Source organism: Anas acuta, chromosome Z, assembly GCF_963932015.1.
Source record: "Anas acuta chromosome Z, bAnaAcu1.1, whole genome shotgun sequence".
NCBI lineage: Eukaryota > Metazoa > Chordata > Aves > Anseriformes > Anatidae > Anas > Anas acuta.
The window spans coordinates 24,079,680-24,103,572 of record NC_089017.1 but is presented as its reverse complement, the minus strand read 5'-3'; the positions used below and the strand labels follow the sequence as shown (position 1 = coordinate 24,103,572).

The 23,893-nt window shown below is 41.3% G+C and overlaps 1 protein-coding gene across 1 annotated transcript in view; it reads left to right on the top strand.

Moving 5' to 3' along the window:
- Positions 1-22,245, top strand: part of PUM3 (pumilio RNA binding family member 3) — a 35,378-nt gene extending 13,133 nt beyond the window's left edge. The window contains exons 12-17 of the mRNA XM_068666810.1: positions 934-1,014; positions 4,720-4,862; positions 5,612-5,834; positions 14,904-14,991; positions 17,068-17,158; positions 22,005-22,245. Coding sequence (XP_068522911.1) covers positions 934-1,014; positions 4,720-4,862; positions 5,612-5,834; positions 14,904-14,991; positions 17,068-17,158; positions 22,005-22,134 — 756 coding nt within the window. The 3' untranslated portion in view covers positions 22,135-22,245. The remainder of the gene's footprint in view (positions 1-933; positions 1,015-4,719; positions 4,863-5,611; positions 5,835-14,903; positions 14,992-17,067; positions 17,159-22,004) is intronic.
- The last annotated feature ends 1,648 nt before the right edge of the window (positions 22,246-23,893 follow it).

The following is a 23,893-nucleotide window of genomic DNA, read 5'->3' as shown; positions in this document are numbered from 1 at the left end:
ACAAAAATATAATTTTAAAGGTTAAGAAAATATCTTTAAATAGCATTTGCTTTATTAATTAATGCTACAAAAGAGTACTTGGTCTCACACCCCAGTGGATAGTCTTGCACACTCCAGTTTAGAGACAACTGGCCAATGTAAAGTTTCTCCATGATTTTCTAATACCAATAATAATTTATGTTATATATGGATGTATGCTTGTATAAAAAAACTGAGACTGTGGTTGAGTAACGCTTCAGTTTTGGAGTACATTGAAGGTCTGGCCTTGCATTCATGCAGTGTCTCACTGACGTACAAGAGAATTGGGTGGTGCTCCATAGGCTTGTATTTGCTAGATACATACTCTCCAGAAGTATAGCATGTGATACATCTCACTTTTCATTCAGTTTTTAATTCTTCATTCCCAGGGTGGTGAGGCACTGGAGCAGGTTGCCCAGAGAAGCTGTGGATGTCCCATCCCTGGTGGTATTCAAGACCAGGTTGGACAAGGCCCTGGGCAACCTGATCTAGTGAATGGCATCCCTGCACACCGCAGGGGGTTTGGAACTAGATGGTCTTTAAGGTTCTTTACAACCCAAGCCATCCTATGATTGTGTGTTCTAGCAAGGCAAATCCTGTGATTTCAAATGATTATCATGCAATTGGATGAGGTTAACAGCTTGCATATGATAAAGCAATGTATCAAGTTATAATGCCTCATGAAATCTTTTTTAAGAGGCTTCTATTAAACAAATAAAAAAACCCTCTTGTTTTCAGAGAGCCTAAATGTGAGGTTTTCTGCGACATTGTGTGACAGTGGATAGAATTTGCTTGTAGACTCATGTTGTGCCATGTTTGAGACAAACTGTCATAAATGTTGGTTCTAAATGAGTTACTGTGTTTGTAGAACTCCGCTACATGTTCTTGAAGCTTTCTCATGTCTCGTCTTTGCAGGGTGAATTTTCTCATTTGGTCTTGCTGGCAGCGTTTGATTGCATCGATGACACTAAACTTGTGAAACAGTTAATTATATCTGTAAGTAGTTTTTCCTGAAGTACTGTACTAATTAGTGTCTTTGTATTTGTCACTGTACTGTAGGATCAAAGTAGGAATCCATCCACTTGTTACGAATCATTTAATTCCCTTCCAACTTGTATATTTCCTTATATTTGTGTCATTTTTTCTTGTCATAGATGATTCAGCACTTTAATTTATTGAACTTGAATTTAAGCTTGATTCGCTGCTTGCTGAAAATTACCCTTTTTGTGTATGTTCATTCTAGCTAGTGAATGACTTCAGTCTCTTTAATGGAAAATGTCTTTGTCGTAAAAGTTTGAGCTCTGCTAGTATGGCGAGGATTGAAGTGATGTAAAACTTTAGAATGAGGAAGTTTCCTTATACATTTTATGGGCAAACATAAAAAGTCAGTGATATCCATGGCTAGAGTGTCATTGTAATGTAAGCTTTTTTGTTGCAAAAAAGGTTATTTAACATATTTAGCTCATTTCCAAGTAGTATCTTGGAAAGTAAGATTTCAAGATGAGCTGTTGCTATCTTAGAGGAACGTGGCAACATGTCTGACTATACCGTTGTGAGGCACTGCAACCTGTTGTGCAGAGGAGCTATGGTTGCCACATCCCTGGAAGTGTTCAAGGCCAGGTTGGATGGGCCTTTGAGCAGCCTGGTCTAGTGGAAGATGCCCCTGCCCATGGCAGGGGGATTGGAAGCAGATGTTCTTTAATGTCCCTTCAAACCCAGAGTATTCTATTATTTTATGATAATATAACATCAGTTTGAATGAGAACAATTAGTTGGAGACTTTTGTCTGGATGCTAAATATGTAGACTCACATTAACTGTCAGAATTTGATACTTGGCATAAGGTGTTGATAATTAAATGAAAATTGGCATTCTGGATAAAATCCATGTAATATTTTTATCAGACCTTAAAAATGGATATAGGTAGGTGTCTGAAACACAAAGAGCGCTGTAGCTATTTTACAGCACCTGCATGAAGTTGCATGATGAACAGTAATGGTAGTATGATCTAGTCTGCATCTGCTTCCTTTTGGATTGCCCCATTTCCCCAGTTTCTTCCAAAAAAACACTTTAATGGTAGTAAGGTATTTCTACGTAGACCATATTTACATGCAAAAGTTACTGGTTTTAAGTTGTTTTAACTGTAAATGACCATCAAGTTGTCTTTTCACACTGAGGAAAAAGATTTTATAGCACACAATTTTCATGCAGGTAAAATAATTAATGTTGATATATATAGGTTGCAGTGTGCTTATGGTCATACTTGTGATCATTAATGATATGCATGGGATCACAGAGGTTGGGAGGCAGCGGCAAGGAGGTGTAGATAACAAGGTGAATGCTCTGTATATGGAGAAGGAGTATGAGAAACCAGTCATGAGGAGGCTTGCTTTGCTTTTGTTTTTGTTTGATTCCCCCTATACAACATTCCAGATTTCTGTATCCTAACACAGATATTCTTTATGAATACGGTATTCATAAAGAATATCTGTGTTAGGATACAGAAATATCTGTTCCTCTCCTGTGTGTGTAGAAAGATTGAAAGTGTTCCAGCGTGAAGATGGTTTGTGTTCGTTAGGAATATTAGCTGTGATCACAGCTGGCTTTGTTTCCAGAGTCTATTCAACAATGTAATGCCTTTGGGCAAGTTCCAAAAAAAATAAGCCCTGAAAGATCAGGGCATCTTTGTACAAGATCACTGATGCCTTACTGTGCTATGTTGCAAGCACTCAGCTTGCTGGGCACTTACTAGTTAAGATACTGCGTTTGACTTTAGCTCCCAAAGTGCCATTTAATTACAGAATCATCTGTGGTTTTCTGCCATCTGAGACCTCCTTATGTTATCCTGGGTAATGGAGTGTTCACTGTTCGGTCATGTTACTGCATCAATCTGCACAGAGGAATAAAGGAGAATAAGAAGGGGTGGCCTTTGCATATACAGAATTAGCCTGTCTGGGTTTATATGAGGCCAAAAATATGAAAAAGGTGTCAAGGAAAAGGAAAAATGTACCAAGTAAGATCAAAACCAGCTCTTCAGATGGGGAAAGAAAACTAGTAACTTGACGATGAGGTGGAAGCATGAAGAAATCAGGTCTTGAAGCACACTCTATGGAGTAATCAAAAACTTAATTTTCTTAAAGTTAGATTTCTAAAATACTTTATACATGTTAATAACTCTGTCCATACTAAAAGCTTAATTGAAGGAAAGAAAACAATGAAGATCTGGGGAAGAGTAAAAGCAGTGTTTGCCAAGTATTTCTCTTTTGTTGTTGTTGTTGTATTATAAAACAGATTGCTTATGTGGATTGGCAGAATGGTAGGGAATTCCAATGTAAGAGAGAGTTGTAAGCTCTTAAAAGCCTCAGAGGAAAGTCTTTCCTTATCTCTCAGCTATGCAGAGTCTTAATCCTAGACCAGAGAATAAGTATGTTGTCTTATACCTTCATATATGATTGGAATTGTAAAATATGTGTTTGGCACATGTTAGAATTCAGGCAGTTTTCAGAGGGAAGGCTGTAAGAATTCTGAGTAAGCAGTGCTAGGGGTAATGTTATCAATGTAACAATACCCGTTGCCATTTAGAGTTTCTCCTGGTTCTTTCTCACAGTTCTGGTGAGGAAGTTCTGTAATTTTTCAGAATCACGGAATCAGACGGGGAAATAGAATTTTGAAGGACTTAACAGAAAATAAAGGCATTTCTTTTTATGCTAGATGGCTGTGCCATGGGTTGATTTCAAAGTCCAGGATTATTTTTCCTTTGTTTTTAAAAATTGTGACATTTGTAGATAGACTTTAAAAGGGAATTGATTGTTGCAATAGTCATGAATATCTGGATGGTATTCAGGGTTCTTCAGTGTTACTTGCATAAAAAGAAAATTATTACTCTATGAAAGGGCATTTGTCAAGATGCTGACAAAAACTGTGGGCTAAGGTAGGTGCTTCTGTCCAAATATAATAATATACTTGTATTTGCAAGAAAATTCCATTATATACTAAAGCATTTCTTCCTTAGCCCTGTCATTGCACGAGGGTGTGAGGTACATACTCTGTAGCTCACAAAAGAATTATTCCTAGCCAACTGCTGGTTTCTGGAGAAAGCCCAGTGTTTTCTTCTAATGCTTAAATAAACTGCAAATAATACTGGTAGTGCTTGTGGCAGAAGTCAGCTTTATTCAGTTATTGAAACTTTTGTGTTATTCTTTGATGTTCTGTGATCAATTTAAGATGGAGTTTTCCTTCTTAAGCACTGTCAACAGTGTGTATGTACTTATGTACAGCCATTCAAAGTCAGCATGGTTTCAGTGATTGATTATAGGTGCTGTGGTAGATGATGCTTTGTATGTTTGGTCTGTTGAGGTTATGACTTCTACTCAGATTATGTCTGTACACCATCTAACATACCAGAATATGTGGTGTTCTTGCTGATACAAGCAAGTACAAAGAACAAATCTTGTTCTTTCAAAGTTACTTTTCTTATTAAGACATGTTTATCAGATGCATCAAACCTTAATATTTTTTAAGTTTCTCTCATTTCTGCAAATTTGCATTTTGATTAGGGTTTCTTTTGGATTTAATTTTAGTAGCATGTGTGAATCCTATTCACAGTATTTAGTTTTCCTAAGCTTTGTTTTTGAAAGATAATCAATAATTACCAGTAACTCAAAACTTACTTATATCTGTTGCTGTTTGTTTGCTTTTACAGGAAATAAATGCTTCCTTGCCCAGTATTATTAACAACAAACATGGAAAAAAGGTTTTGTTGTACTTGCTAAGTCCTAGAGACCCTGCACATTTTGTTCCAGAAATCATCACGCTTCTGCAACAGGGTGATGGAAATGCCTATAGGTAACTGAGATAGCAAGTTTAATTTTTTTCCTAGAGTCCAGAAGAGTTCATCCAACTTCTGCATGATAAATTTTCTTTATAATATATCTAAGTAATGTGAATGCTTTTATATAATGTGCAAGTACTCTTAGGTACATTAATCTGAAGTCCTAACTCCTATATATTTGGTTTGAAGCTTGTGTGTGATGATTGGTGATTATCAGTGTTTTGGTGATCAGCAGTTTTCCCCTTTTGTAAAGGGCAAAAATACTATGTGTTCTTTGTTTAAATTCCTATATCAAATACAGAATAACAGTAAAATTTTAATATGCATTTTGAGTTGCATAAAAGTATATCTTAAAATCTAGCAACAGAAATGTAAAATGTTCATTTGAATTCAGTCCCCAATATTGATAATGACATTGAAGCTTATCAGCTTTTGAAGAAGCAGCAACTTTGTTTAAGCATCTCTCTCAGTAGTTGAGGTAACAGAATGAATAGGCAATATATGGAGGTCAGGTAACCGTTGCTAACAAAATACTCTATGAAGTTTACTGACAGCTTTAAATGCTGTATACTTCCTCATTCTGTGTTCTTAAAATGTGTGCAATATTTAATTGTATGTGAAACAGAGGGAAAAATAATGGTTTTGACTTTTCGGTAACATACAGCTGTCACAAATAGTACATGTATGTGTATTCTGAATTTCTTTTGACTTGATGTGCATGAGGAGCAAGTCTTCTACAGTAATTTGCTGTCTCTTTTGTCAGCAAGAAGAATACAGAACTCCGCCGCCATGAACTCCTGGAAGCCATTTCCCCACCTTTGCTAGAATATTTGCAAGAACATTGCCAAGAAGTAGTGATGGACAAAGCTACCTTTGTCTTGGTTGCTGACATTTTAAGAACAGCTGTTGGTGAAATCCAACCCACATTAGATGCAATTGCTAATTTAGCAGCAGAAGAGCTGGTTCCAGGTGGCCATGATGGGCAGGTAATGTAACAGAGGATAAGATGCTGATACCTTGCAGTGCATTTGTTTTATTACTAGCACAAAGTCTGTTCGTTTTTCTCTTTTACGTAAGAGGTCAATGATCTTCCATGATAGACTCATACACTAGAAGTGGTCTTTGTTCTGTTTTCTGACATGTTTCTTCAATAGCTTATTGTGTCTGGAGTAACGAAGGCTTGAGCCAACGTTCCATCTGAATTTGAGAGCAAGGTACTTCATAGTCTTGAGTCTTCCAGAACTAATTTAAACATTTGGTTGAAAGGTAACTAACAGTCACATTACGTAGGCTCTCTTTTAATATTATCACTATGAAATCAAGTAGTTATTAACTTTTTATAGTTCACTGAACTGTTTGGACTGCAAATGTTAGGGTCCCTTAGCTTTCAAGTATGTGCATGTATACATCCATGAAAGGGAAGGTCTTAGATAACAGTGTCTCTGTAGTATGACCTTCTCTTCAAAAGGTGCATGAGAGGCCTTTTCTGATTTTGTTAAGGTCAGGCAGGTAAGTCTCTGTAGGCTAAAAAATAGAAAATGCTGTATAGACTATATTTGAGATAGATATTCTCAAGATTTTTAAAGTTTTGCTGAATTGGCTTGGTCTCCCCCAGTTTTGCAGTGCCCTTTCCACTGCAGTGCCTATAGAATGCAATATATATAGTTCACATAAGAGTTAGCAAGTCAGTTTACTGATGGAGGAAGAATCACAGAATTTCTAGGTTGGAAGAGACCTCAAGATCATCGAGTCCAACTTCTGACCTAACACTAACAGTCACCACTAAACCATATCCCTAAGCTCTACATCTAAACGTCTTTTAAAGACCTCCAGGGATGGTGACTCCACCACTTCCCTGGGCAGCCTGTTCTAATACCTAACAACCCTTTCAGTAAAGAAGTTCTTCCTAACATCCAACCTAAAACTCCCCTGGCGCAACTTAAGCCCATTCCCCCTCATCCTGTCACAAGGCACGTGGGAGAACAGACCAACCCCCACCTCTCTACAGCCTCCTTTAAGGTATCTGTAGAGAGCAATAAGGTCGCCCCTGAGCCTCCTTTTCTCCAGGCCGAACAAGCCCAGCTCCCTCAGCCGCTCCTCGTAGGACTTGTTCTCCAGGCCCCTCACCAGCTTCGTCGCCATCTGTCCCTAACAAACTGTCGTGGTTTAACCCGGCCGGCAGCTAAACACCACGCAGCCGTTCGCTCACCCTCCCCCCTCCCTCTCTGGGACGGGGGAGAGAAATGGAAAGTGAAGCCCGTGAGTTGAGATAAAGACAGTTTAATAAGACAGGAAAATAATAATAATAAAATAATAATAACAATAATAACAATAATAATAATATGGTGATAATAGGGAAAATAATAATAATATGTACAAACAAGTGATGCACAATGCAATTGCTCACCACTCGCTGACCGATGCCCAGCCTAACCCCGAGCAGTCCGGCCCACTCCCCCCAGCTAGCCACCCCTATATATTGTTTAGCATGACGTCAGATGGTATGGAATACCCCTTTGGCTAGTTTGGGTCACCTGTCCTGGGTCTGTCCCCTCCCAGCTCTTACTGCACCCCCAGCCTGCCCGTTGGCAGGACAGAGCAAAAGGCTGAGATGTCCTTGGCTTAGTATAAGCACTGCTCTGCAACAATTAAAGCATCGGGGTGTTATCAGCACTCTTCTCATCCTAAGCCAAAACACAGCATTCCACCAGCTACTAGGAAGAAAATTAATTCTGTGCTAACTGAAACCAGGACATCTATCCACCCCTTATTCCATACCATTTATGTCATGCTCAGGTTACACTCTTTTCCATACATTCTAATTAGTCACCTATAGTAATCATGGTAGTGATAACATACAGTATAATATACTATTTAACATGGTACAATTCAGTTCATGGGCTATTCTCACCCAGTATTAAATCTCCTTGAGGTACACACCGGACCTCTCCGTTCTTTTGCATCACCCACCAAGTGTATCCAGGTCCCTGAGCGAAAACAATTCCACGAATAGGTTTGCCTTTTCCTGAGGCAGGAGTAGCCCAGACTGTTTTACCCAGCATATTTTTTACATGCACTACAGGAACTTTATCCCCATCTACAGTACGTAACAGGTTTGATTGGGCAGGTCCAGCTCGGTTGGTAGATCCCCTAGTATTGACTAACCAGGTGGCCTTTGCCAAATGCGTATCCCAGTTTTTGAACGTCCCAGCGCCCATTGCTTTCAAGGTAGTCTTTAACAGGCCATTGTATCGTTCAACTTTCCCGGAGGCTGGTGCATGATAGGGGATGTGATACACCCATTCAATACCATGTTCTTTGGCCCAAGTGTCTATAAGGTTGTTTCGGAAGTGAGTCCCATTGTCTGATTCTATTCTTTCTGGGGTGCCATGTCGCCATAGGACTTGCTTTTCAAGGCCCAGGATGGTGTTCCGGGCGGTGGCATGAGGCACAGGATATGTTTCCAGCCATCCGGTGGTTGCTTCCACCATTGTAAGTACGTGGCGCTTGCCATTGCGAGTTTGAGGGAGTGTGATGTAATCAATCTGCCAGGCCTCTCCATATTTATATTTCAGCCATCGTCCTCCATACCAAAGAGGCTTTGACCGTTTGGCTTGCTTGATTGCAGCACATGTTTCACAGTCATGAATAACCTGTGCTATAGCGTCCATGGTCAAGTCCACCCCTCGATCACGAGCCCATCTGTATGTTGCGTCTCTACCTTGATGGCCTGAGGTGTCATGGGCCCATCGGGCTATAAATAATTCACCTTTATGCTGCCAATCCAAGTCCACCTGAGCTACTTCAATCTTAGCAGCCTGATCCACCTGCTGGTTGTTTTGATGTTCTTCAGTAGCCCGATTCTTGGGCACATGAGCATCTACGTGGCGTACTTTCACAGCCAGGTTCTCTACCCGAGCAGCAATATCTTGCCACAATGCAGCAGCCCAGCTGGGTTTGCCCCTACGCTGCCAGTTGTTTTGCTTCCATTGCTGTAACCATCCCCACAGGGCATTTGCTACCATCCATGAATCGGTGTAGAGATAGAGAACTGGCCATTTTTCTCGTTCAGCAATGTCTAAAGCCAGCTGAATGGCTTTCACTTCTGCAAACTGACTCGATTCACCTTCTCCCTCAGCAGCTTCTGCAACTCGTCGCGTAGGACTCCATACAGCAGCCTTCCATCTCCGATGCTTCCCCACAATACGACAGGACCCATCAGTGAACAGGGCATATTTCTTTTCATTCTCTGGCAACTGGTTGTACAGTGGGGCTTCTTCAGCACGACCCACCTCCTCCTCTGATGATATCCCAAAGTATTTGCCTTCTGGCCAGTCCATGATCACTTCCAATATTCCTGGGCGACTGGGGTTTCCTATTCGAGCCCGCTGAGTAATCAGTGCAACCCACTTGCTCCATGTAGCATCAGTTGCATGATGCGTAGAGGGGACCCTTCCCTTGAACATCCAGCCTAGTACCGGCAATCGGGGTGCTAGGAGGAGCTGCGCTTCAGTACCGACCACCTCCGAAGCAGATCGAACTCCTTCATATGCTGCCAATATCTCCTTTTCAGTTGGAGTATAGCGGGCCTCAGATCCTCTGTATCCCCGACTCCAAAACCCCAGGGGCCGACCTCGAGTTTCCCCAGGTTCTTTCTGCCAGAGGCTCCAGGTGGGGCCGTTCTCCCCGGCTGCAGTGTAGAGCACATTCTTTACATCTGGTCCTGTTCGAACTGGCCCAAGGGCTACTGCATGGACTATTTCCTGCTTGATTTGTTCAAAGGCTTGTCGTTGTTCAGGGCCCCACTCAAACTCATTCCTCTTACGGGTTACTTGGTAGAGTGGGTTTACAATCAGACTGTAATTTGGGATGTGCATTCTCCAAAACCCCACAACACCTAGGAAAGTCTGTGTTTCTTTTTTGTTAGTTGGTGGAGACATAGCTGTTATTTTGTTGATCACATCCATTGGGATTTGACGACGTCCATCTTGCCATTTTATTCCTAAAAACTGGATCTCTCGTGCAGGTCCTTTGACTTTATTTTGTTTTATGGCAAAACCGGCTTTCAGAAGGATTTGGACTATTTTCTTCCCTTTCTCGAAAACTTCCTCTGCTGTGTCACCCCACACAATAATGTCATCGATGTACTGCAGGTGTTCAGGAGCTTCCCCCTGCTCTAGCGCAGACTGGATCAGCCCATGGCAAATGGTAGGGCTGTGTTTCCACCCCTGGGGCAGCCGATTCCAAGTATATTGGACTCCCCTCCAAGTGAAGGCAAATTGTGGCCTGCACTCTGCTGCTAGAGGGATGGAGAAAAATGCATTAGCGATATCAATTGTGGCGTACCACTTGGCTGCCTTCGATTCAAGTTCATACTGAAGTTCCAGCATGTCTGGCACTGCAGCACTCAGTGGTGGCGTGACTTCGTTCAGGCCGCGATAGTCCACTGTTAGTCTCCACTCGCCATTAGACTTTCTCACTGGCCATATGGGACTATTGAAAGGTGAATGGGTCTTGCTGATCACTCCTTGGCTCTCCAATTGACGAATTAGCTTATGGATGGGGATCAGGGAGTCTCGGTTAGTGCGATATTGCCGCCGGTGCACAGTTGTGGTAGCGATTGGCACTTGCTGTTCTTCGACCCTCAGCAACCCCACAACAGAGGGGTCCTCTGAGAGACCAGGCAAGGTAGATAATTGTTTAATGCCCTCTGTCTCTAAGGCAGCTATACCAAAAGCCCACCGGAACCCTTTTGGGTCCTTGCAATATCCTCTTCTAAGATAGTCTATGCCAAGGATACATGGAGCATCCGGGCCAGTCACAATGCGGTGCTTTTCCCACTCATTCCCAGTCAGACTCACCTCAGCCTCCAATACAGTCAACTGCTGAGATCCTCCTGTCACTCCACAAATATAGATGGGCTCTGGTCCTTTATAGCTCGATGGCATTATAGTACATTGTGCACCGGTGTCTACTAAAGCCTTATACTTCTGTGCGCGTGATGTGCCAGGCCATCGAATCCACACAGTCCAATAAACTCGATTGTCCCTTTCCTCCCCCTGGCTGGAGGCAGGGCCCCCCTAATCCTGGTCAGAATCTTCTTCGTTTCTGTGTTTGAAGGACTGTCTGCTGGAAGTTGGAGCAGCAAACTTTTCGGAGAATCCCTTTTTCCTGATTGTTTTCTTTTGCAACTCACGTACCCGTGCCTCTAGGGTCGCGGTAGATTTTCCATCCCATTTTCTCATGTCCTCTCCATGGTCTCGTAAGTAAAACCACAGGGTGGCACGGGGTGAGTACCCACCATATCGTCTTCCTTGTGTGGGTGAACGCCTACCCCTGACAGCTGAGACACTGCTTTGTACAGGTGCGGAGGAGAATAATCTCTCTTCAAGTTGGTGAAACTTTTCAGAAAGTGTTTTCTCCCAGGTGTTCTCTTTTGGTCGGTGGACACTGGTTGGTTCAGGTGGGGAGGACAATAGATTCTCTTCAAGTTGGTGAACCTTTTCAGAAAGTTTCTCCACAGCTGAGACGCAGGCCTGTAAGGAAGAGGAGAGACTTTCTTCGTACTGCCGGAGTTGTTTAGCCGCTTCATCCACTGTGGGTTCCTCATCCTCTTTCCAGGCCATTATTGCCAATGAGCTGGCATATGATGATGGTGCACTCCGTACAAACTTCCGCCACATGGGTCGTGTACACTTGACTTCATCTGGATCTTTGGATGTTTGTCTCTGGTCTGGATCCTCATAAATCACTTCCCGTACGGCTAATTCCCTCAGGTACTGGATTCCCTTCTCCATAGTGGTCCACTTGCCTGGTAGACATAAAAGTTCTTCCTTGAAGGGATACCTTTCCCTCACAGCTGAGAGGAGACGCCTCCAGAGGCTGGTGGATTGTGCTCCATCTGCAATTGCTTTGTCAATGCCGGCGTCTCGAGCAAGGGATCCCAGCCGCTTGGCTTCCCTGCCGTCTAATTCCACACAATTGGCTCCAGAGTCCCAGCACCGGAGCAGCCAGGTGACAAGCTGCTCACCTATACAGCGACCAAAATCTTTTCGCACATCTCGTAGCTCGCGCTCGTTTAGGCTTCGGGTAGTTACTGTTGATTTTTCGACATCCTCATCTTCCTCCTCCTGAATCCTTGATGGCCCAGCGTCGTCGTCATCTTCGTCATCTCTATACCTAGTTTTGGCAGAAGCCTTACCTGGGTTGGCAGAAGACTCTCTGCGTTCTAAACGACCTGAATCTCTATACCATTTTTTCACCTTCTCTACAGGGGCAGCTTGCACTGCTACTGCTCGTTTCTCTGACTTTGTTACAGAGTCTGCTACAGGGGTTGGAATACCCTCTGCAGGGTCAACTTGCACTGCTACAGCTCGTTTCTCTGACACGGCCACAGGAGCTGGAGCGGCTGCAGGAGCTGGAGCTGGAGCTGGAGCAGTTGCAGGAGCTGGGACTGGAGCAGCAGTAGGAGCTGGAGCTGGAGCGGCTGCAGGAGCTGGAGCTGGAGCGGCTGCAGGAGCTGGGACTGGAGCGGCTGCAGGAGCTGGGACTGGAGCGGCTGCAGGAGCTGGAGCGGCTGCAGGAGCTGGGACTGGAGCGGCTGCAGGAGCTGGAGCTGGAGCGGCTGCAGGAACTGGAGCTGGAGCGGCTGCAGGAGCTGGGACTGGAGCGGCTGCAGGAGCTGGAGCGGCTGCAGGAGCTGGGACTGGAGCGGCTGCAGGAGCTGGAGCTGGAGTGGCTGCAGGAGCTGGAGCGGCTGCAGGAGCTGGGACTGGAGCGGCTGCAGGAGCTGGAACTGGAGCGGCTGCAGGAGCTGGGACTGGAGCGGCTACAGGAGCTGGAGCGGCTGCAGGAACCGGATCTGGAGTGGCTGCAGGAGCTGGGGCTGGAGCTGGAGCAGAATCCACCGTAGGGGTCACAGTGGCCGTTGGATCTGTCACAGGGCTTGGAGTGGCCGCAGGGTCTGTCACTAAGTTGATAGCAGTATCAATGGCAGCTCGATAGGCATGAGCCAGGCCCCAGCACGTTACAATGATTTGTGTTACTTTGGAACTGCCAGAATCATGACACCTTTTTTTCAAGCATTCTGCCAGTTTTTGAGGATTTTGCCATTGTTCAGGGGTGAATTTCCAACACACTGGGGGTGCCAACTGCTCTAGATGCCTGCCCATATCCGCCCATACTCCCTGCCACCCACAACTATCCTGCCTCCGGGCAGATATCCGGATGAGCTTCCCAAGTAGTTGTTTAACCATAAGCAGAATCTGAAGTGCATTCATGAGGCAGAACAACAAGACTATGGTACTCTGAGTATTCCAGAAATATTCAATATCTTGGAGAGCTATTGTGACAAGCTCAGGGGATAAGAGAGTGGTGAAGGAGGAAGGCAGAGTGACCCAGGAGGATACAGGGGGGGTGAAGGAGAAAGGGAGAGTAAGCAAGTAAGGAAAAATATCCTCCCCTTTCCCCTCCACAGATTGACTCCCTAATGAAAAAAAACAATAGGTATAATTGCTAATAGTTCCCAAGATACTGTTTCCAAAGTACAGAGTCGACGATGTTACTGAATACAAATAACAAGTTAGAGTCATGACCACGTATTTCATCGTCTCATAAGCCATTGCTACAACACACAGCACCATAATGATCTGAAACCAGGGCCCGGAGAGGATAAACAACACGACAGAGAGCAAATACGGAAAATAATGTACTATAATACTCAATTTGGAAAACAGGCGCAGCAGAGTTGAGATTAAAGCAATCAGCATTATGACAAGTGACTATTAAGCAGGTCTAATCCTTACACCAATTTTAGTTTAACACACTCTGGTCAGATCTGCCGTTATCTCAACCTTTCGTGCCCCACGTTGGGCGCCAAAAAGACTGTCGTGGTTTAACCCGGCCGGCAGCTAAACACCACGCAGCCGTTCGCTCACCCTCCCCCCTCCCTCTCTGGGACGGGGGAGAGAAATGGAAAGTGAAGCCCGTGAGTTGAGATAAAGACAGTTTAATAAGACAGGAAAATAATAATAATAAAATAATAATAACAATAATAACAATAATAATAATATGGTGATAATAGGGAAAATAATAATAATATGTACAAACAAGTGATGCACAATGCAATTGCTCACCACTCGCTGACCGATGCCCAGCCTAACCCCGAGCAGTCCGGCCCACTCCCCCCAGCTAGCCACCCCTATATATTGTTTAGCATGACGTCAGATGGTATGGAATACCCCTTTGGCTAGTTTGGGTCACCTGTCCTGGGTCTGTCCCCTCCCAGCTCTTACTGCACCCCCAGCCTGCCCGTTGGCAGGACAGAGCAAAAGGCTGAGATGTCCTTGGCTTAGTATAAGCACTGCTCTGCAACAATTAAAGCATCGGGGTGTTATCAGCACTCTTCTCATCCTAAGCCAAAACACAGCATTCCACCAGCTACTAGGAAGAAAATTAATTCTGTGCTAACTGAAACCAGGACACAAACAAACTAGATTTCTTGCATCTCTGCCATGCCATGAAACATATGCCTCTACCCAGATGTTCCAGATGCATCTCTTCAAGACATTGTTTCTAAAACCACCTATCCCTTCTTTTTTTTTTTTTAGATAGGCATTTGGTAGAATTTTCTATGAACTATTGTCTTCTGTACTTCTCTGCAAGTCATAATATAGTAAATTTTGGAATCAATGAAAACATGAAAAGTCTGGATATTAATGTAGAGGCAACAAGACCTTGAGATTCTGCTAAGTAAGCATGAAGTCTTAGGAGTGATAGATGAAACATTAGTGGATGTCGAGCAACAGATAGAATTTATGTTACTAAAAGTCAGATGCTACAGGGCAGAAAGTAAAATAAATAAGCTGGTCATTTTAAATAAGTGTTCAGATGTTTGCATCAGAGTTGCTGATATTTGCAAAGGTAGTGACTAAATGGATGAGTGTGGTTTGGTGGCTTCCCACAAAGGGAAAAGTAGATAAGGTATGCAGAAATAACTATAGAACTACATTTTGTATCATTATCACTGAATAATTTGTATTTTTCCCCCCTTAAAGCTTCACATTGCAGAACATCCAGCAGGTCATTTAGTATTGAAATGGCTAATAGAGCAAGATGAAAAAATGCGAGAGAGTGGAAAAGAAGGTATGTTTGAAATTCAACTTTAGTTGATCAAATTTTGACTTTAGAGTAATTAGTTAGCTGACCTAAAATGTTTGCTACATTTATTTCTTTAAACATACTGATATTTGGAAAATTTAATATACTCTCTAAGATCATTGCTATTATCTTTTTTTTTTTTGCTGTTGTGAGTTGTTACATGAACAGAATGCAAAAGATCGTTTGTTTTTTTTTTCTTTTTATACAAAGCAAGTACTAGTCTGTTTTTGTTCGCTGGGTTTACAGTGTATTTGGGACTCTGTTCGTTTTTGCGCTTAAAATGTCTTTCTTTGCTCAAATACACAGCAATTTAAAGGATAATTATAGAAAATGTAAAGCCTTTCTGACAGGAAGACTCGTTTCATTACTGCTTGTAAGCCAAGCTGTAATCCATACTGTGTTCATTAGTGGTGCTGAGTTACTGCCTTAAAATTGTTGCTACAATAATTCAGGCACAAAAATAGGACATCTTTGCTATTTTATATCCCAGAAGGCAGAGATTGGGCACAGATGTTCTCATCTTAATTTAGCTTTTTTGAACTCATTTTATTACATAACTCCAAAATCTTGTTCTGTGAATCACCATATCCTAATAGAGATTACTTTTTTCATATGAAAACCTTGAAAAATGGAAATGGTTGGGGGGCATAGTATAATCTGAACTTCTGTTGTGTACAGGGGGCTTTTTCATTGTGTTAAACCCTTTTTTCTTAGTGTCCAGCCATCTACTGTTTCCTTTTAAAAATAAGAGGTTGCTGGCCTTTATTAAATGTTCCTCGAGGGAGGCTGTTTTGTTACTACTTTTCCCAAGTGCGTGATTGGAAATGTTCAAAGAGGAAGTTTTATCTGTCTTTCAGAGACTAGACTAATTGAGATGATAATAGTGTTTTTTTTTTTGTTGTTGTTGTTTTGTTGTTTGTTTTTTTATTCTGCTAGCAATACACAATTCCTTTTTTAAACACAAGTATTTCCCTTTGGTTTCCTTGATTTTGTCTGAAGAATGTGCCATTCAGAATTGTTGTGAGTTTATTGCATTAGCATTAAAAAACAACCAAATCATTATCACATAGGGAACAGCTGAATAAAAACTGACCTGTTCTTTGGTTGGAATTCTAATCTAAAGTGACAGTGAAAAATAGCTTCAGTGTTTATTGGGAGCTTGAAGATGGGGGTTCTTTTGGTTACTTCCTGATAAATTTGCTAAGCTTACAAGTTATAAGATCTGGTTCCCTGAAGTTTGTATAATCATAGAATGATTTGGATTGGAAGGGACTTTAAAGTTTCAACCCCCCTACCATGGGCTGGGACACCTACTAGATGAGTTAGCTTAAAGCTCCATCCAGCCTGGCCTTGAACATTTCTGGGGATGAGATAACCATTTCAGTTCGTCAAATTCAGCTATGGGCTTATGGTCAGCTTTGGTTCTTTCTTTTACATATGTATTTAGTGTAATGCAAATCAACTTATGCTTTCAAAGCTACTGAAGAAGTAGAGCCCTGTAGTATCAGTACAACTGAAAGAAATAAGAGTCAGGTTGGTTTTCATGTGTTACTAAAGGATTTGATCTGAAGATACCAGAGGGTATGTTGTTTGTCATGTCAATTTGTTCCTTGTACAAATTCTGTTTCTTTGCTTGTAGCATCAAATGCTTGAAAACAGCATTTTTCAGGAGAGGTATCTGCGTTAGTAAGTTGCATGTAATTATTTCTTGTGTTGATGTCATTCTTACCAAGTTCCTCCATTGGAGTGATTGCCTTTTTTGAGATGTGGATAGTCTTTGAAACGATTTAAAAAGAGAAGCAGCGGATATACTGCTTTATAATAGTAAACTGTCACATGGTGTTGTTACTGTCTAATTTTAAACAATGCTTGGAACTACAGTCTGCAGAGGTATCAGTGCATTGGATAGCCAATTATTCCAAGAGAGCATAAATTTGTGAATACTCGATGGATAAAATCTATTTGATTAAATTGCAGCCATGGATAATTTTTTGTATGTTACTTTGTATAATGTTACTGTCTTAATTTTTTCTCCCCCTGCTCCTTTCCTGTGTTTTACAGGTTGCTTTGGAAGAACTTTGCTGGAACGTGTTGGTATTGAGAATTTGAAGACCTGGGCAAAAGTAAATCGAGGTGCCATTGTTCTTTGTTGGTATGTAAGGCTCATGACTATTTCTGATTAGGCCCCAGTATTAATTTCTTGAACAGCTAAGAGAACATGAGTTATAATTTCTACCAGCATAATTCCATTTTTTGCTCATGGAATACTGTCATCCATGCCACTGATAAGTTTTGATTGGAATAAAGTACTGGAAGAATTCAAAACTGAATTTCTACAGGTTGTCCCTTGAGCTCAGGCTTTTGCAGTTCTAGGAAGTAGTTCAATGTTGGAAGAAATCTTAAGATTTTTAAAAAAATACATGTTTTTTGATCTTAAAATACGTGGTTTTTGATCTTGTACCTACCAATGCATGCTTCCCCAGTGCAAAAGACTTAAAGGGGGAATCCACATATTAAAATAATAAACCCTGAAATACCTGTGGTTGGGGTCAGTATGCACAAATACAGGTTTTTTTCCTGTAACTTGCTACATTGTCTTGATGCATTAATTATGGAGCCTGAGCATGCTTCATACTGAAGTAGGAAAGTGTTTGGAATAGACCGTGAAAAGGATTATGATGAGCTGATTGGTTTACAACTTGAAAGTAATGAATGATACAACTAGTACGATCAAAAAGAGTGCACAGGAATCAGACCACTAACATTACAATTTTGTTTTTATCAAATGCGAACAGTTGTATTAACCATTGCTATTTTCACATTGTAACTAAATGTCAGTGTCAGGTCATAGAAACCCAAGGTTTTGTCTTAAGACTTAAGTGTGTGGTCTGTGTTGTGGAACTGCTGGGTCAGCATCACACTGCTGGCTCCTCGTTAAAGACTTTCACTGAGCCAAAATCAGCAAACAATTCAGACAACATACTTTTGAAAAATGAAACATCTCCCTTTTTCCACCTCACTTCTCCTCCTAAAGTTACTTTGGGTTCCTTGATGATTGCTTTCCATCTCTGCATCTTATTACCTTAGAGTGAGGCTACTTTGTTCATTCTCTTTTGCAAGATGAATCAAAAAATGTTTAACAGAAGGTCTATTTCTGAAATCGCAATTTAATTCTAACTTGTTCAGTCGTTGCCACTCAGATCACTACTGAGAAGAATTGGTAGTACTGAGAAGAGTAGTGGTAATCTCGATACAAGACAACATCATAGTAGTCATAGAATCATAGAATCATAGAATATCCTGAGTTGGAAGGGACCCTTAAGGATCATCAAGTCCAACTCTTGACACCACACAGGTCTACCCAAAAGGGGTATGGTGGTTAAGGTTGTTCAGTTAACAAAAGTAGAATGCTTTTTTTTTGTTTTGTTTTTGTATCTTGCAACTACAATAAATGCATCTAATGCCTATAATCTAATCCTATGCACAGGTGTTCAGTAGAGATCTCTTATAAAGGTTTGGACACTGACAATGTGTTCATGCTTGGACTTCTTTCCCTAACTTAAGACTGAGGAGATTCATTTAACATGTGCTGTTGCTGCTTTATGTGCTAAGCTATTTTGATTGTCCAAATAATGTTTTGAAGTAAATTAATGGATATTTTTTTCCATGCATGACACTTTAACAGCTGTTCAGCTGTCAGTATGACAACAGCTTTTCAATAGGTTTTGAAGAATTCTGGAAAAAACAGGAAACTAATAATCACATATTAGTAGAAGTGAACACAGGAGTGATGTTATTTTATGGAAGTGACATAGGAAGGAGGAATGATTTTTTTCCTTTCTGATATTATACATGGAACTACAGGGTGGGGATTTGACAAGGGTACTTTGTTACCAAGTAGGTGAGCTTATCTCCTGGACTGTCAGTTTGAACACTTATCACCAAAATTGAACCTCATCTATCTGGATGGAGATATAAAAGTAGTGGGGAGTTGTGGTTTATTTGTTGTATTTGTGTGTTGGGGTGTAGTATTCCTTTTTGATTCTAAGTAAATCTGAATCGGTTGAGGTTCTCTTAATGACTCTACAGGCAGGATGCCCTTTTGTTTAGGCGGCTGAGAACACATAAAGCTAACCAGCTGTATTTGTTCCATACCATGTGACACCTGTTTAGCACAGTAACACATGTAATTAGTCCTTTTCTTGTTCAACTGCTTGCACTGAAATGTAGAGAGGTTACCTAAATTATACAGCAGTAATAAATTTAACTTACTCATGCATGTATAATGACTGCAATTTGTTTCAATAGAATCACTTGAGTTTTTTAAAAACTTATCATCTAAAAAAAAATAGGTTATTCTTTTATCATAAGAGAGCTCAGATCCCTCTTACAGAGGTAACTTGCAGATACTGACAGTTCTCCTTGAAGCTATGATTAATTTCTATTGTGTTGTTGGCTTTTGGAAGCCATCTGTTACTTACATGCAGATCTGAAACTCAGAATTACTCATTCAGTCCATTTGAAGCTTTCAGCTTTAGAGTCGTTTAAGCTCATTCACCAGTTATGTGCAGCTCATTGACTGCACTCAACTGATTAGTTACCTGGTATCCTCTGAACACTATCCTTTCAATGTCCTAATAGCTTTTGGTTTTATAAAAGAATCTGGGACCTGGTTCTGACTTAGCACAAGCATGCAGTATTGGAAGAGTCCTTAGGTTATGAGAGAGCCCTCTGCAGACAAGCAGTCAAGCTTAGTATAAATAAAATGTTTTAAGTACTTGAATTTTATGGATGCTGTTCTAGTTATATCTCTACATCTGACCATTCCTCAGTGTATTGAATTTGTCAATGATATGTTACATCAGGATAGATACACCAACTGATTTATTCATCTCCACGTGCAATTTTTGTAACTTGTAGAAGTTACATTTTATATCCACAAAATACATAGCTATCTGCTTACCAGATTTTAGAAGAACTTTCAGAAAAATAAAAAATACTATCATAATCTTTTGGCTGCATTATTAGACATGTAGATGTTCCACGTTAAAAATGTGGTGTCTTGAAATACCTGTGGATTCCAGCAGTTTGAAAACAGCTTTATATGTTTTCATACAGCACTGGGAGATGAAATTCCCTTCTAAAATATCAAAGTGTAGTCCAGAATGGCTTGCTGCCACTTCTGTATGCTTTTTGTACCAGGTGGCAAACCAGGTGACTCTCCCTATGTTAATTGCCAGTGTATTTAGCACATCTTTTGTCATTACTTTTGACTTTCTTGCTCTTAATGGGTGTACATGACCTATAGAAAAGCTGAAAAAGTACAACGCTGGCCCGTGTCGAATTCAATTTTAAGGAAGACCTCTGGATTAAATACTGCTACAGCTATAAGTAGCAAATAAGTACTTCCGGTAAGTGTCACTGGAAGTTGTTACTCATAGAGTTAAATGTAGGAATAAAGTGGCTGAAAATAGTGGTGTTGTTCAATGGTCATCACATGCTTTCCTGCCTATTGCGTTGTCATCCTGCACAGTATACAGATTCATAAGGAGGTAAAATTTAAATCCCTCCTTGAACTATAATAATTTCTTCTTTGTTTTTACTCAGTTCAGCTTGCCATATCTAATGCATATAATCATAGAATCACAGAATTTCTTCTTTATATCTAATCTAAATCTACCCTATTTTGGTTTAAATTCATTACCTCTTGTCCTGTCTCTGCAGTCCTTGATAAAAATGTCCCTCTCCAGCTTTCTTGTAGGCCCCCTTTATGTATTGGAGGACTGCTAAAGGCTTGTTTAAAGAGTATGCTAGAAACAAGCTTTTAAGATAGCTGCAAATTTGTGATCCAGGTAGAAGAATCCTAGGGTTTGTAAAGACCAGTAGCATCACACACCCCTCTTGGTATCAGTACATGTGTTATAGTTTGCTTCCAATCTTAGTTTATTTGGATGCCACTGTGACTTTTAATTCTGTTGCACATACTGGCTGCAGAAAACATTAAACTTTTTAGGCAGTGTTCACTCACCATTTAGAATTGGCAAAATAGATGTGCCATTACTTCTACTTTGCATTGTAATACAGGCATGTTTCACTACTGCCTGAAAGAGGGGGAGAAGTCACTGCACATGTGAGTGTGCAAGTGCAGAAGCTTTTACTTTTCTGCTAAGCTTACTGTGAATTTCCTTGTTTCTGGGGAGCAAGTTATCTAAGAAAGGCAGCTTGTTTTCCAAAAAGACAGCAACTAAAAAACAACCAAGAATGTTAAGTTTCTGTAGCCCTGTGATAAAGGAAGCACAGAATTAGAATATTAAAAGTACTTGATGTGTATTAGGCATATGTCACGGCATCCAGTTTTAGAACCCCCATTACAAGAAAGATACCAACAACTGGACTGAGTTCAGTAGTGGCTGACCAGTATAGACATGGCTGGAGGACTTGCCCTGTAAGGTGAGGCTGTGGAGTGGGGCCAGGTCAGCTGGGAGAAGGGGTTGGCTTTTGGGGTACCCAGCAGCAGCCCTGGCACTGGCAGGATGGGATGGAGGAGATGCAGCCAGGCTCTGCACAATGATGCATGGTGGGAGGGCAAGAGTCATGGCACAGGCTGAGACACAAAAGGCTTAGGCTAGAGAGGGGAAGCCTTTTCCCACCAGGACAGCCTGGCTGGCTGTAAAGCTGTGGCCCATGCAGGCTGGGAGACTTAACACCACAGATGAAGCCCTGAGCAGTCCAACCTGACTTCATGCTTGAACCTGCTTTGAGCAGGAGATTCAACTTGGGCTCTGCAGCTCCTTTGGGTCTGATTTATCCTGTGTTGGTTGTGTTCTTATGTGGTATTTCATGCTTTCAGAAAATTTTACATCTTTGTCTAATAGAAGATAATAGTCTGCCCTGAACTGTCTTGTTTTGAAGTAGTTAACTGTTTCATAATATGGACAGCTTTTCATATGACCTGTATTCTGACCTTTCATGCCCCTTTTTTTCCCCTCCTTTTGTAGCCTTCTCCGGAGCACTGATCAAGAAGTGGCAAATGCAGTCAAAAAAGGACTGAAAAAGCTTGTCCCACAGTTGAAGCTGAACAAAAATGTGAAAGGAATAGAAGCATTACTGGAGAAATTGACTTCCTAGTGTAACTGATCTTTTTTAGCTTCAAATACAACTATGCAATGAACTCCCAGTTGGTAAGATTCTGCTCCATGTCTAAAAAGCATTTGTAAATTAAACATTTTTTTAAAGCAATCTGTCTCCTGTACTCATTGTGCTGTGTGTGGTAAATAGCTGCTCACAAATATTTAAATCTTGAGATTTCAGAGTTTGTGGGAACTTCTGAACATGGAAACAAGAAGTTAAATCTTTCCTGATGACTTGCACAAAGGTGTTTTCATTCCTGTTGAAAATCATGTGCATATTATATCCTAGTTACCATAGAAATGGAAGCATCAGTTCAGGAGATATTCCTGTGTACTGGGCAAACGCACCTGTTCATAGTGACCTTCCCTCTTGTTTTCCTCAAAAACAAATTAGACAAAAAACATTCTTAACGTGTGAAGGAGCTAACAATAATAGAATTAAAATATTGTCTCCAACATTTTTCAAACACATTCCAGAAGGGAGAGGATGACTCTCAGTCAACTATAGTTTGATTCTCTTTTTCTTCAAGTCTTTCTAAAAAGTACAGACTTTTAAGTCCTGATAAACCAGTGTGATCATTTTTTAGTGTTGTGGGGTTTTCTTTTCTTTGTTTGTTTTGGTTTTTAATCTTTCTTGTAACAGGAGAAGGATGAGGAACCTTTTCACAGTTTGAGGAAGGGGATTCTTCTCTATTCTGCTCTGTTGGGACCCCACCTGGAGTGCAGTATTCAGCTGTGGGCCCCCCAGCACAAGAAGGACTGTTGGAGTGAATCTAGAAGAGGGTCACGAAGATCAAAGGGCTGGAGCACCTCTCCTATGAAGACAACCTGAGGGAGATGGAGTTATTCAGCCTGGAGAAGCGAAGGCCTTAGAGAAGGGAGACCTTACAGGGGCCTTCCACTGCCTAAAGGGGGCCTACAGGAAAACTGGGTAGAGTGGCTCTTTGTCACGGAGTGAAGTGATAGGACAAGGGGGAATGGCTTTAAACTAAAATAGGGTAGATTTAATAAATAATCTCTTCCAAATATCTATGTATGAGGGTGGTGAGGCACTGAAACAAGTTGCCCAGAGAAGTTGTGTTTGCTCCATCCCTGGAAGTGTTTAAGACCAGGATGTATGGGCCTTTGGGGGATCTGGTTTAGCGGGAGGTGTCCCTGCCTCTGGCCAGGGGAGTTGGAACTGGTTGATTGTTAGGTCCATTCCAACCCAAATTGTTCTTAGTTTATTTACGCATAACATGAAGCAAGTGTTCTAGAAAAATCAAACTAATACTTTATTTTTCTCTTCCTTGACAAAACATCCATGTAACAACCTGCTGGCATTTAATGTCATGCTGATAGACTGATCTACATAGAGAACAAAATTAATTCAATCCCTGACTGTAGGAGTCACTCTCTACTGCTGCATATCCTGGTAGGATGTGCCTCCTTTATTAGTAGGGGATAGTTAGCCATTATAAAAATATAGCTTCCTCTGCATAAAGAACAGTGCGACTGGTTGGAAGTGGCTAGTGGTTATTGCACTAACATTATGTACAAAGAAATGAGATGTAATGTTCTTAGGGATTACTTCTGCAGTATTATAAATAGCATCAGATGATGGGGGAGGAGGGGATGTCAAATTTAACATATTGTTTTCATGACTGAGGACCTCGAGGTCTGTGAGTTTTTTTTTACTCCTGAACAAAGTTATTTCTTAGAATCGTTTGGTTGGAAAAGACCCATCACATCATCAAGTCCAGCCATCACCTAACACT